The 15,129-nt window shown below is 37.9% G+C and overlaps 1 protein-coding gene across 1 annotated transcript in view; it reads right to left on the reverse strand.

Moving 5' to 3' along the window:
• Window positions 1–4,112: 4,112 nt before the first annotated feature.
• The window catches only part of dmtn (dematin actin binding protein), a 21,597-nt gene continuing 10,580 nt past the window's right edge, over window positions 4,113–15,129 (reverse strand). The window contains exons 6-16 of the mRNA XM_044333162.1: window positions 13,189–13,297; window positions 13,026–13,070; window positions 12,798–12,932; window positions 12,601–12,695; window positions 11,550–11,661; window positions 11,398–11,447; window positions 11,207–11,252; window positions 10,627–10,634; window positions 9,182–9,247; window positions 8,018–8,098; window positions 4,113–4,728 (exon numbers count right to left, since the gene is read on the reverse strand). Of these exons, the coding sequence (XP_044189097.1) occupies window positions 4,615–4,728; window positions 8,018–8,098; window positions 9,182–9,247; window positions 10,627–10,634; window positions 11,207–11,252; window positions 11,398–11,447; window positions 11,550–11,661; window positions 12,601–12,695; window positions 12,798–12,932; window positions 13,026–13,070; window positions 13,189–13,297 (861 nt within the window). The 3' untranslated portion in view covers window positions 4,113–4,614. The remainder of the gene's footprint in view (window positions 4,729–8,017; window positions 8,099–9,181; window positions 9,248–10,626; window positions 10,635–11,206; window positions 11,253–11,397; window positions 11,448–11,549; window positions 11,662–12,600; window positions 12,696–12,797; window positions 12,933–13,025; window positions 13,071–13,188; window positions 13,298–15,129) is intronic.

The raw sequence follows: 15,129 nt of genomic DNA on the forward strand, positions 1-15,129 counted from the left end.
CTATGATGCATCTGCATCACTCTTCATTAACCTGCATTACAATTCATGAATACACGTTTTATTTGATGTATCAATGCAAAGGCCAACAGTGATGGAAGAAGTACTCAGATACTTTACTGCAGTAAAAGTAGCAATACAGCAAAGTACAAATACTCCATTACAAGTAAAAGTCCTGCATGAAAAATCCTCCTACAGTAAAAGTACATAAGTATTATGAACTTGATGTAGTTAAAGTATTGCAGTAAAAGTACATAAGTATTATGAGCTTGATGTAGTTAAAGTATTGCAGTAAAAGTACATAAGTATTATGAACTTGATGTAGTTAAAGTATTGCAGTAAAAGTACATAAGTATTATGAACTTGATGTAGTTAAAGTATTGCAGTAAAAGTACATAAGTATTATGAGCTTGATGTAGTTAAAGTATTGCAGTAAAAGTAGTGGTTTGGTCCCTCTGACTGATATATTATTATATATGACATCATTAGATTATTAATAGTGAAGCATCAGTGTTAGAGCAGCATGTTACTGTTGTAGCTGCTGGAGGTGGAGCTAGTTTACACTACTTTATATACAGTTAGCTAGTTTAGTCCAGTGGTTCCCAACCTAGGGGTCGGGCCCCTCCAAAGGGTCAGCAGATAAATCTGAGGGGTGGTGAGATGATTAATGGGAGAGGAAAGAAGAAAAAACAAAGTTCTGATACACAAATCTGTTTTCAGTTTTTGGACTTTTTCTCTAATCTTTGATTTTTGCTGAAATATTGGATCATTTGAACATTTATTGAAATGAAAGCATGTGAGAAGTTTAGAGGGAAAAATCACTATTTGGTGGAGCTGTTAACAACTCATAGACATGTGAAATGTGACCCCGACTACACACTGCTTTTTGTAAGACGTCAAAAGACAAAAAGGTTGGAAACCACTGGTTTCATCTTTAACAATGTGTTGTATTTTAAAAGCTTGTTATATTATCCATTGTGTCAAATCTTCATCTGAAAAGTAACTAAAGCTGTCAAATAAATGTAGTGGAGTAGAAAGTACAATATTTCCCTCTGAAATGTAGAAAGTAGCATCACATGGAAATACTCAAGTCAAGTACAGTAGTATCTGTAAATTGTATCATTGTTAATATTTGCATATTATTGTATAATTATTAATCATCTGTCAATGTGTATCTGTATTGCTTTGTCAATATAGATTTCTTATCTGCCAATAAAGCTTATTTGAATTTGAATTTGTCAGAGTCTTCAGTTCAGAGCAGCAGGAAACCAAACCTCTCCTCTACAGGGCAGCGTGCTCTGTAGCTCTGGAACTGTTGACGTGTTAAATCCGACACGCTGGAGCTTCAATAATTAGTTGATCAATAAGTTGTCGGAAAATTAATGGGAAACTATTTTTGAATAGTCGTTTAAGTCGTTTGATGGTTTCAGCTTCCAGTAAATTGATTTTTTAGACTGCAAACAAATTGAAGACATCACTGTGAGCTCACTATTTATTTAAACATTTCATAGAAAAAACATTGGATTAAATAACTGAGAAAATAATTGTCAGATTAATGGATAATGAAAAAGCTTCAGTCAGTATAGTCAGATGTTGTTGAGATAATTCTGTGATAGAGGATGTTTTCTCTTTGCTTCACCAGCAGAGGACTGACTGTTACACTCTGTCTCATGTTCAAATAAGATTTATTGGCGTGCATATTATCACCAAACCTAAATCACGTAATTATATTTTACACATAAAAACAAAATAAATCCTCACAAGATAAGAAACAGACTTAAAACAGGAAAACCCATCAGGACACAAATACAATACAAAAGAAGACTGGTGTTTTCTCTCTGCTGGCTGCACAGATACATATTTACCTGTAGGAAGTTTCCCTCATCAATCCTTATCAATACTGACTGATCACTCATTTTAAATGTCAGTACAGCTGATCTCACAGCACTGCTGTAGTCAAGCTTTAAGTACCTTCTACTTAAAAGAGTCGTATTAAGACGTTTTCATATTTCTTTTATAATATTTTGTATTAACATAGTTTGATGGAGAGAGAAAGAAAAGGCAAGTAAGTGATGATTATAAGGACGAGAGGAAAACAAGGATTCATTTGATCCAACACAGACGCTTTGCTTCCTCTGACAGTAAAGTGGACAAACAGTGTCTGATACTGACGGGACACATTTCTGATTAGCAGCTATAAAATCAACTGTTTAACTTACTGGTTAATAAACTGAACTGCTGCTTTAAAATCAGAAAAACAGATGTGAAAAAATACGTTTTTGTGTGTAATTTTGGTGACCTGATCCTTTAAGTCTGGTACATTTTAAGGAGCTATGAGGTAATTATTGTCATAGATATCTTACTCAGGTGTGATGGGTGAAAGGAGACAAGAAAAAAACAAATAAAGTTGAATGTCTTTCTTCGGTTTATTGGACTCCCTCACATCGTACAACAGAAACAAAGAGGACTGGATGGACGGACACGGAGCGTGGAGACGACGGCAGAGAAAAAAAGACAATTTTCTACTTCACGATCCAATATAGACGCTACCATGTTGATTAGTACGAACTGCTCCTTTAAAGCTCCACCAACATACCTGACATTTTAAAGGAGCAGTTTGTACGATCGTTGGATGCTCGTATTAAAAAACTGTACAGCTAAATCAGTATTTTCGAAGTAAAACAATTCACAGTAGCAAACAAATTTGACACGAATGTGGAGAGTAAAAATTACAATCATCAAATAAATAAAGCTCCACATAATAAATAGATATTACAATCTTAATATGTGACAGTAGCTCCTCAGATTAATCAGCAGAAACACGGCAGAGGTCTGAATCATGATGATAGTTTAACTTTGGCTTCACTGAATCAAACTGAGGTCCTGAACTGAAAACTGATATTTTACTCATCAGCTGTGAGTGTCTGTATGTGAAGGAGAAGCTTTTAATTACAAGAAACAGCATCAGAACCATGAAAGGAGAATTAAAGCTACTATAATGTATATTTTTATAATTGTTTATCTGTCTGGCTGCAATTTTACTGTTCTGGTTCACTCTCAGCGCTCTCATAGCATCGTTTTGGGCCGCAGCATGCACTGTACACTACCTGATGAGCACCAAACGGCAAACAGACACAGTTAGCTGTAGACTAGCTGGTGACCCAATCTGGTCTCAAACTGTTTGTTTTAGCAAACACCTGCCGTATCCTTCTGTTCTGGTAATTTAGATAAAATGAGTAAAACAAGGTTCTTGCAGCTTTAGGGTTCCCCTGTTCTCTTGTGAATAAAGGCTGGTGGTGTCAGAGAGGACAATGGGACTGTTTAGCAGTTAAAGAGCCAGATATTTTCCTCAGGAGTTGGTAGAGAGCAAAAACAGAGCTAAAAGAGAGTGAATATTGGACTTACATTCACCATGTGGACAGAAACACAACTCCAAACAAACACAGAAACAAGCAGTGAACACAACTCTGACATATCTTCAGTTTTTAAGTTGATATGTTGAACTTGTTAGCAAACAGTTGCTTATTTCCACATCCAGCAGTTACGGAGCAACATTATCATTCATGTGGAGTCGTGTTCCTGTCCGCCTGGTGAATGTAAGTCCAATATTCACTCTCTTTTAGCTCTGTTTTTACTCTCTACCAACTCCTGAGGGAAATATCTGGCTCTTTAGCTGCTAAATGCTCCACTATGTTCACCAGCTAGTCTACAGCTAACTGTGTCACATTAGTTTGTTTAGAAAAGGCTCCAAAGTCTAATAACAGCATCACGTTTTCAGTCTCCAGAGAGTAGTTCTGTGTACTGAAGTTCTTTGAGAAATTTATAATGTAGTACAAAGTCCAGAGTTTGTGATATGTAGCACAACAAGTTAGTGAAGCTGTAAAAAGAACAGTGTTCCTGCACATGCTCAGTGGCGTCTGCCTTACACTGAACTACTGTCCAGAGACTGAAAACGTGATGCTGTTATTAGTCTTTGGAGCCGTTTCTAAACAAACTAACATGACCAAACTCTTCATGATGAAGGAACATGTCACCCAGTGCAGCGGTGTGACTCACTGACGTGTTTTTAATAGTTTGTGGACAACAACGGAGGAATAAGATATATCAGGCTTTGATACACACACAATACTTGTTAGTAGATCAGTTCATTGTTTTGATTCAGTGACGATAAGAAAAATATAGAAAATCACCAGAATGATCCTATAAATTAAACCCAAAGATAACCAGTTAATCCAGCTTCATGATACAGACGTCTGCAGGTGCAACTCAGTGACACTAAACATAACTATGATGATGATGATGACGATGATGATGATGCAGATGATTTGCAAGCAGTGGTGATTATAAGTGCAGCACAGGTAATATGTGAGTGTCAGTGCATCAGTTAAGGTTAGTCAGAGTAAAGGGTTAATCAGGGCCAGCCTTCAGGAAATACTCTGATCCTCGGGGGGCCGGCACTCATCCAGGGACGTGATTGGTTAGTTTGATGGAGAACATGTTTGCCTGGATTAATGTGATGATTTGGTCTTCACTGGATATTTCATGTTATTTTCCTTCCTCCTCCTCCTCGGCAGGTGGTTCATCAAGTACTCGAGGGGGTGAACAGGTCACTTCCTGTTAGAAAAGTTGGGCTTTCTTCTTCAGTTCATTTCGTTTCCACAGAGAGAGACGGTCAAACTCGGCCATGGACATCCCGAACAACTGCTCAAACTGCTCCGGGGCCAGGTGCCGCTGAGAGGAGATGAGAAGAAGAAGAAGAAGAAGAAGAAGAAGAAGTTAAAAACCTAACTCAGGATGTTTGTGAGTCATCGTCCGTTTCAGTGTTGTAGTTCATTCAGAGCAGAGCGGCAGCCTGAACATCTTTATTTCACAGCTTCAACAAACACAGAAGAAAAATAATAAATAAAAGGTAATCATGACAGTTATTTAACTGGTAACATAGACAAAAAGAATACACAAGCAGGGGGAGTGATAGTTTAAACTAATTAAAGACACAGATTGGAATTATTACAGACAAATTAAGTTTCTAAAGCCTTTTTGTTACAAGAGGATTCAATATTTTCTAACTTAAAGTTTGAATTCCATCAAGAAAACAAAAAATAAAGGATTGCTACCAGATAATGTGCATGTACATGAATGAAATTTGTCTAATAAGATGAAAACACATTTAAGAAACATTTTATAAATATTAAAGCTGCAAGCAGCGTTGAACAGGCCCTCACGCCTCCGCGCACGTCAGGCCACGGTGCAATCGAAGGGATTCTGTGACGGGCATGTAGATGTCTTCAGACCCGGCTGTTTTCAGACAGTGCAAGAAGGAGACAAACATCACTTCCTTTGTCCACTATTTTACCTGCTGCTGGGGCTGCTTTGCTGAAATTTCGTAGGGGGCGCTATTCAGCCAGTTTGCATCACTGATGGAATATTGTGACGTACACGTGTTCAGGCCGGGACTCTTATCAAACATGTAAAGTTTGGTGCAGACTAGAGCATTTACAATAAAGTTATAGCAACTTCCTCTGTCATGGTGAAACATCAAATCTCAACGGTATGAGGATGAGAATTTTCTGCAGGGTGAGACATGTCTGTCTTACTCACACCTGTGGCATCAAAATTATGCAAGTTTTGGGCCCATTCACTTGAATTTCAATTAGTAAATTGAAAACTCTTGATGAGTTTGTGTGTAAAACAAATTAATTTCCTAATTTTCATCAAGTCTATTTTTAGAAAAGTAAAGACTTTTAACCCACATGACCTGGTCAAAGTTTGATTGACATGTGTACTGTCAGGTGTGTAGAGACAATAAGTAACTGCAGCTGGACAGATAAATACTCATATATTTGAATGGAGAGTGTGAGTGAACCGCTAGGTGCTCGGGCCCTAAAAAAGGAAAAACTGCAGTACAGAGATACACATTTTAGTTTTGATGGTATTTTTCTGCAGCACTTTATCACTAAACTGTCACCCTCACTCCATTTTTTCCCTTCCCCTAATAGGTCATCCCCACTACTGAATCATACATATAAGACCTATATATTTTCAGCACAGTGTCATAAGTCACGTATTAAAGTTTGAAGCCAATACCATTAACGCCCTCAGAGGAGATTTGTTTGTTTGTTTGTTTGTTCAGAGGAGAAAATTGGGGCAAAGTCTTACTTTGAAAGGCTAATTGCGGACTTCCTGTTGGATTTAGGTCAGGGGTGTCAGAGTATGATTTGCAGGTCTTGATGAGACGAATAATTGAGTTTCAGTTTGATCTCTTTACAACATTCCTACGGGCCGTGGCGGCCATATTAGTGACATAGGTGGTGCTAGAGAGCACATTTTGGCACTTTGGGAAATGATTTTTACATTTTATCAAATTTTTCACCAGACCTGATGTGTGTGCCAAATTTGGTGAGTTTTTGAGCATGTTTAGGGGGTCAAATTTAGGGTTTAAGTGGCGTAATAATAAAGAAACAAACAAACAAACACACAAAATACAAGAGGGCCTTCACCCTTTGGGCTCGGGCCCTAATTATTCTTTACTTTATATTAAAGGACCAGTGTGTAGGATTTAGTGACCTCTAGTGGTGAGGTTGCAGATTGCAACCAACTGAATACCTCACCCTCCCCTTCCAAGCATGCGGGAGAATCTACAAAAGGTCCTCTCTAGAGCCAGTGTTTGGTTTGTCTGTTCTGGGCTACTGTAGAAACATGGCGGCTCCATGGAAGAGGACTCACTACCTCTGTAGGTATAAAGGCTCATTCTAAGGTAAACGATTCTTATTTTCAGGTGATTATACACTAATTAAAACATACTTATGATTATTATATTCAACTTCTACCAAATCTGTTGTACTTCCACTAAATTCTACACACTGCACCTTTAAAAATAAATAAATAAATAAAATTCATTAGCCACAATAAAACCAGTGAAGTCTTGCCAAAATATTCTGGTGTGAGAACAAATGCCACATAAACATGTTTCAAACTGAGCTTCACTAAATGAATTTACATCAATATCAGGTTTACATTTATAAAAAAATACAATTAAATAAATAATCTTATGTCATTTCTCTCCCGCTGTGTCTCGTGATGCTTCTTCCACATCCGGTTCTGTGTCTTTCTAACTGTTAGTGACTTTCTCCTTCTTCTCTCTTTTTGTCTGTGATCGTCTGAGTGGAGGCAGGTGCACCAGAGTCAGATCCCCCCCAAGCTGCACTTAATCCTGCAATCAACAGTCAGTCTGTATATTCTCAGCTCTGCCAGATCTGTTCAGTCACTTCTACACTTCCTGTCATTCTTGTCTCCAGGACCTCGTCTCGTCTCTTAACCTGAACCCACCAAGCTCCACATTTCACCTTCTGAATCTCCAGCTGGCTCAGTTCTGAACGACTCCCTGGACCTCTAAACCTGCTTAGTTGCCACGTAACATGTTATATGTGATTAAATATTAATGTGGTGATATCCAGATACTCTATATATATATGACTTTAAAACACAGTTACATTCAGCAAAGAAACATCTTGTTGAAAAAGAGACCTGATGTCATTTTTGATGTTGAAGAAAAACATATTTTTCCAATGAAAGAATCAGTGGGACAAGTTTTATATTTAAATAACATCACAGATCCAGTTGGAATTATAATAATAACAAGATAATTTACCTTTGAAAAATGAGTCATTCAGCAGCTGATTAATCAGAATAATGTTTCAGTCAAACTGACTTTTTAAGAAAAGAGTTTTGTTTTTGATCAACATGTCTTTAATATTCCAAATAAAACACTAATCATTGATCATGCTGATAGGACGCAGAGAGTTTAACAGGAAACTGATCAACATTATACTTCAACATCATTACTAAAGAACATGAAATTTTCTTTTTAAGGTTCCAAATTGACTCAATCAGTTGATTTAAATGTATAATTAAATGTAATAAATTCCAAAAAGTTCATATGAGTTCATGACAACTGATTTTTCTGATGTAATATGTGTGATAACGACACAGAAAATGAGACTTTCAGCCTGTGAATACAAACCTCCAGTCGAGTGCGGTCGACTCCTGGCGGCAGCTTACAGCGCCCCCTGTGGGTCACAATCAGTGCTTCATAGGGATAAACCTGCAGCACAGAAAACATCATCATACAACATGTGATCAAGATCATAACACCTGCACACTCAACAGGTCAAATTAAACATAATAAATGATTGTTTTAAGCAACAAATGTTTCAACTATTTTCCTTCATAATTAAACCATCAGTTCAAACATGAGCCTGTTTTTTTCCAGCACTGCTTACTGTTTATTTTCATTCATTAAAGAATAATAGATTTTTGTATCTGAGGGCAGATTTCATGACTCACATCAGTAAGTGAAGGTTCACACAGTAAACAGTGTCCTGCTTCATTTATAGATGAAGCAAAATACTGTTAATGACACTAATCTGCTCTGGTCAGATCAACTACATTATGTTATGAACACTTTTTATTCATCTGATGAGTTTATAAGATGTTACAAGGTCTTTACATCAGCGTTGTGTTCACATCGTTATCTACTGTAGATTTATGAGGATTCATGTAAAAGATTTGATGTCGTCTATAAAAAGGAAAAACTTCAGCTCATTTTAGAGGGACAAATGTTTTTGTTAGAGGACCAGATTTGGCCCACGGACCGCTATTTGCCCACCGATGTCATACAGCGTTAAATCAAAACAAAATAAAGAAATAAATAAAGTTAAATGCAAGATCAATAAGGAGTTTTTAACTGGAAATCATGCAAAAATATTCCAGTAGAGCCCCAGAATATAAATATACAAACTGGAAATGTGCAGAATATGTGTCCTTTAAATAAAAAATATGTTGATAAATATTTAGCTTTTTGTCTTTAATAACTGAGTGATTTATTTTTCATTGTTATTTCCTGTAACATTCAAATCAAATGACAACACAGAGAACACAATGAGGAGGTTTGTTGTGTTTCAGTGTCCAGCAGAGGGCAGCAGACAGCTGCCTGCACTAAATACACAGCTGTCATTAGTTCTCATGAGGAGCTGCAGGGAATATAGAATAATATTTGTTTCATAATAACTGAACAAAACCTCCAGAGAATCAAATAAAAAATTAATTAATTAATTAATTAAAAGTGAATTAAAATAATTTGGAACATGTTTTTGGACATCAAGAAAGTTAAAGGTAACGTTCTCACCTTCTGCTCCAAAATACTCGGCAGTGAGTTTCCTCTGTCCATCCGCTCCCTCCGAGCCTCACTGTTCTACACACACACACACACACACGCACACGCACACACACACACACACGCACACGCACACGCACACACACACACACACACACACACACACACACACACACACAATATGAAAAATATTTCTGTGTAACCTGGTAAATTTAAAAACCAAGAAGCCACACAGAAAAGCAGAGGTGGAAGAAGTATTCAGATACTTTACTACAGTAAAAGTACCAATACAGCAAAGTAAAAATACTCCATTACAAGAAAAAGTCCTGCAGGAAAAATCCTACTACAGTAAAAGTACATAAGTATTATGAGCTTGATGTAGTTAAAGTATTGCAGTAAAAGTACATAAGTATTATGAGCTTGATGTAGTTAAAGTATTGCAGTAAAAGTACATAAGTATTATGAGCTTGATGTAGTTAAAGTATTGCAGTAAAAGTACATAAGTATTATGAGCTTGATGTAGTTAAAGTATTGCAGTAAAAGTAGTGGTTTGGTCCCTCTGACTGATATATTATTATATATGACATCATTAGATTATTAATAGTGAAGCATCAGTGTTAGAGCAGCATGTTACTGTTGTAGCTGCTGGAGGTGGAGCTAGTTTACACTACTTTATATACAGTTAGCTAGTTTAGTCCAGTGGTTCCCAACCTAGGGGTCGGGCCCTCCAAAGGGTCAGTAGATAAATCTGAGGGGTGGTGAGATGATTAATGGGAGAGGAAAGAAGAAAAAACAAAGTTCTGATACACAAATCTGTTTTCAGTTTTTGGACTTTTTCTCTAATCTTTGATTTTTGCTGAAATATTGGATCATTTGAACATTTATTGAAATGAAAGCATGTGAGAAGTTTAGAGGGAAAAATCACTATTTGGTGGAGCTGTTAACAACTCATAGACATGTGAAATGTGACCCCGACTACACACTGCTTTTTGTAAGACGTCAAAAGACAAAAAGGTTGGAAACCACTGGTTTCATCTTTAACAATGTGTTGTATTTTAAAAGCTTGTTATATTATCCATTGTGTCAAATCTTCATCTGAAAAGTAACTAAAGCTGTCAAATAAATGTAGTGGAGTAGAAAGTACAATATTTCCCTCTGACATGTAGAAAGTAGCATCACATGGAAATACTCAAGTAAAGTACAAGTACCTCAAAACTGTACTTGAACACAGTACTTGAGTAAATGTACTTAGTTGCTAGAAAAAGATGCATGACGACGGTGTAAAGATGTAAATGTCATTCACACATCTGCTCGGGACGGTGCAGAAAGTCAAACTGAGTGCAGGAAAGGTTGCAGCTGTTCAGTCGCAGTAAAGAAGCAAAAACACACATCACCGCTGATGTCAGTGGACATGCACATGCGACACACACACACAGCGGCGCGGACGACATGCTTACCTGAGCGGCTGCAAAAACACAACAACAGGAAGAAGAAGAGATTAAGGTGCAGAACATGACGATGCGACACCGGACAGAGTGTCTGATTTCACATTGAAGCTGAGTTCTTTAAGGATATTTTTAGATATTTTAGTTCTGTGTAAAGTTATTTTCTAGAAGAGAGACTCAAACCAACAATGAACTGATCTACTAACGAGTATTGTGTGTGTGTATCAAAGCCTGATATATCTGATTCCTCCGTTGTTGTTCCAGAAACTATTAAAACCTTTATCACCATGAACACACACTGTCCTGCTGCCAGAAATACTCACTACTGCACCGAATGTGGATTCATCCGCCACTGAAAATAGTCCCCAACAAATGCACTATTTCCTCCTGTTGGTTCGCTAAAAGCTACAGACATTACGGAGCCTTTTTATAAACATGAAACTATATATTTGTGTGATGAGGATGAAAGTTGCTTCGATCAGCTGTTCGCTGTATCGCAGCTGTTTGCAGATCATGTTTTGTGTTTTCTGTATCTGAGCTTTAATTTTTTTTTTTAACTTTGTACAACCAATCAGGAAACAGGAAATCTTACCTGGTCGTCCTTTATCTCCGTCTGTGGAAAACTCTGCAGACCGCATCTGCAAACAGAACAAATCATTTCAGTTTTATATATTAAACATTGTAAAAGTAAATCCATGTGTGAAACAGAGTTACTGAAGATAAACTCACTACCAGGACAAAGTTTCTACTTAATATCAAACTCAGGAAGCTTCAAACACTCACTCTGGTCAGTCCTGAACGTGAAGGAGACTTGGATGCAGTTGCTGACAAACCTGCAGAAAAAAAAAAAAGAACAGAAACACAAACATTCAGAACCAGAACCAGAACCAAACAAGAACAAAAAAACAACAAGTGTAAAAGCTGCAGAGTCTCACTGGTGTGCATGTGAGTTCTGTCGGGCAGCGACTGTGTCTTCCTCCGGTACTGAACGGCTTTCTCTTTCTCCTTCTCCTCCTTCAGGATCAGACGACCCAGGTTGGACTGGATCTGGATCCAGAAACAGAACTTTTTAAACTTTTTCTTGAACTATTACAATGTTTTTTTTCAAAATATTACATCTTTTTTTCTCTAAAAACTTTTTAAAATCAAAATATTATCACTTTTTTGTTGAAATGTACCAACGTTTTAAACATTTTTTGAAATATAACATCATGTTTTCAGGTTGTCTCTCTCCTGAATGTGATATATCAGGAACGCCTGGAGGGAATTTCTTCATTTTTGGCACAAACGTCCACTTGGACTCAAGGATGAACTGATTAGAATTTAGACGTCAAGGGTCAAAGGTCACAGTGACCTCACAAAACACGTTTTTTTTTTTTTTTTGCCATAACTCATCAATTCATATGTTAATTACGACAACGTTTCACACAAACGTCTAACAGGATAAAATGATGAAGCGATTTGACATTTTACATCCAAAAGGTCAAAGGTCACCTTCACTGTGACATCATCATGTTCTGCAAAAAGAACTTTTCTGGCCGTTATTCAACACTATAAACTCAGGAACAGAAGGCAGATTGTGATACTGAATTAATGACACTGATCTTGGCGCCCACCTTGAAACTGACTGTTTTATTAAATTCCTTCAAAATTTTCACTACAAATATTATATGAGTTTGGAAAGACATGGATGCAAACTGCAATTTAACTGGTTGGCGCAAGGCAATATTTCTAGTTCTTCTATTGTAATATAACAATTTTTCTTAAAGTAGAGACCTGTTTTCTCAAAATACTGAGACATGTTTTCTTGAAATATTCGTATTTTTGCTCTTAAAGTCTCAGATGATTATTTGTTTCTAACAGAGACTCTGATAGGTATCTTGTAGGTATCAGATCGGTGCTCAGTTTGCACAGACGCTCTGAGTTTAGGAGAGAAACGGTGTGATCGGTGTTTTCCTGTCAGTCGCTCAGATTTTACTCACAAACCTTTTCCAGCTCCTGCTCCCGCAGCATCTCTGCTTCATCCGTCAGGTCTTCAAACTCGTCTTCCTCCTGCAGCTTCTTCTTATTCCACTCAATCTCTGCCAGAGAGCAGCCTGACAGTTAGATCCAGCTACACACACACACACCCTCCCTCTGTGTGTGTGTTCATGTGTGTTTATATATGTGTGTGTGTGTGTTACCCATGGCAGCCAGTGAGGGCGGGCAGGGCCAGTACTCCGTCTCTATCTTGGACGGTTGGCTGGGATCCGGAGGCTGAGCTGCTGGAAACTTTGCTGACTGAATGACGCCGCTGCCTTCGACCTGTTTGTTTCCATCTGGAGAGTCAAGAGAGTAAAAACATGAAGCTGCGTCGGTGAAGAAAGACGGAAACACACAGAAAATAATGATAAACATCAATATGAGCTCACCTTGTTTATAGATGGGAGGCTTCCTGTAGATGTTGGTGCCATTATCTGAAAAAATATGTAGAGTTCAGATTGAGTTGTTAAGAGTGTGGAAGTGTGTGTGTGTGTGTGTGTGTGTGTGTGTGTGCGTGTGTGTGTGTGCGTGCGTGCGTGCGTGTGTGTGTACCTGGTCTGTGGAAATGCTGCATGCTGATGCTGATCTTGCGTTCGGCCTGCAGTTGCATCGTGGATCCTCCAGGGGAGCCGCTCTCACTTTCTGCTCTGCGTTCTTTCATCTGAAAAACAAAAACACGTTTGTTTGTTTTCACCTTTAAGGACGTTCAATATGGCCGCCGTAGAGTCCGTCCATGTCTCTGATCGGCTATACCGTCATGTGATCAGTCAGAGTCTGTAGAGGTGACACCATGTTTACGTCATCCATCGTTATGAGCAGCCGAGTGGAGAAAAACCTTCACGTCTTGTAAGTCTGAGTCAGCGAAATCTCCGACTTGGCAGAAACACAAATGGCTAAAAAATCCACCATCATCAACAGTTCAAGGTCATTAAACTTAAACACAAATGAAAATGAAAACAGACTGAAACGGTTTCACACCTGCTTTCATTTAGACGATTCATCAATTAGTTGCCGATTTATTTTGAATAAATATCACTTGATGATTAATCGCTTTGAGTCATTTTTTAAGAAGAAAATTTCCAAATTATCTGATTCCAGCTTCTTTTTTTCTTCTTTTTTTTTTTTTTTTTTTACCAGTTTCTGTCGTCCTCTAGACGACCTTTTTCACCATTTTATGGACCAAACAGCTAATTGATTAATGGAGAAAATAATCAAAGGTGGATAATAATTGTTAGTTGCGACACTACTTTCATTTGTTATGTGAGTAATTTAGGCGACATTAAACTTTAAACATTAAACTTTGGGCGACGTAAACAAGCTCCCACCTGTCAGAGTGGATGTGACGCTCCCGACTCTCCGCTATGGGAACTGCTACATGGGAATCCTTCCCGCCTTTCCCAAATAACCTGAACGCTGCATAAATCAAGAACTTTCTTACTCTTCACTTGGTTCTTCAGAGCGTTCTGAAGTTTCTTTCCTACGAGTTTGATAAATAAAGGTTCTGGTTTCTCTTCTCGGCACCAGTGAGGACTCTCGCTGCTGCGTTTTGAACCAGCTGCAGTTAGTTTACACTTTTTCACAACAGAAACGCTGTGACAGAAGACTTGAAGTCTGATGTGAACCGATGGGAAGCATCGGCGAGGCCGCGGCGGCTCAACAGACACCTTCTGTTCTCAGTGGCCGCCGGCGAACGAGACGCTTTAAATGTCACATTTCAACACTCGGGGGGGAAAAAAGACAAAGCCGTGATTGAAACCGGAGAACCAGACAAGAATATGAAGACATCAGTCAAACCATTGCTTGTTCAGAAAGCCGGGGTCACGACCCGCCGGTGACAAATGGAAGATTTAATGTAGAGCAGGTCAGCGAGGGTTCATCTACTGGACGACTTCACTGACCGCCAATAAAAAATGTTTCTATTGAAGAGATTCTTTTTTTTATTCTTGAAGCTCTTCAGTCTGAAGTTAAATCTATCTGAGCTTCTGTGGATGGAGTTGAATTACTGTGGGAAAAAATTGTGACTTTCGATAATAAAGTTGTAATTTGACTTTATTTTTAATAATCTTACGTAGTGAAACAGTCGGTTTGTTTCCTCCAGACAGTCGAACCAAAGAGCACAGAGATTAAAACACATCGTGGATTAAAGCTCAGTGGACTTTATGACTCTGAAAATGATGTTAAAAGCTGCTGAAATCATTCATTCTGTTAATGATCTGATGGTGTCTGACAGCTGCAACCAACGACTATTTTCATTAATGACAATTAGTTATTGAAAAATGTCTGTTTCCCAGATAACATAGTGAGAGTTTGTTTTTTAGTCCGGATGACATTCCCGAGTAAATATTCCCATTTGGAGCCAAAACTGAAGATGGAACCATAATTTTCATCATTTTTTGCTTGAAATATGACTTAAAAAAAGTAAAAATGATTAACTTGATTGATTTAAAATGATTCATCTATTATCAAAATTGTTGCAGATTCATTTTCTGTTGA

The sequence above is a fragment of the Thunnus albacares genome, chromosome 18 (genome assembly GCF_914725855.1).
Source record: "Thunnus albacares chromosome 18, fThuAlb1.1, whole genome shotgun sequence".
Taxonomy (NCBI): domain Eukaryota; kingdom Metazoa; phylum Chordata; class Actinopteri; order Scombriformes; family Scombridae; genus Thunnus; species Thunnus albacares.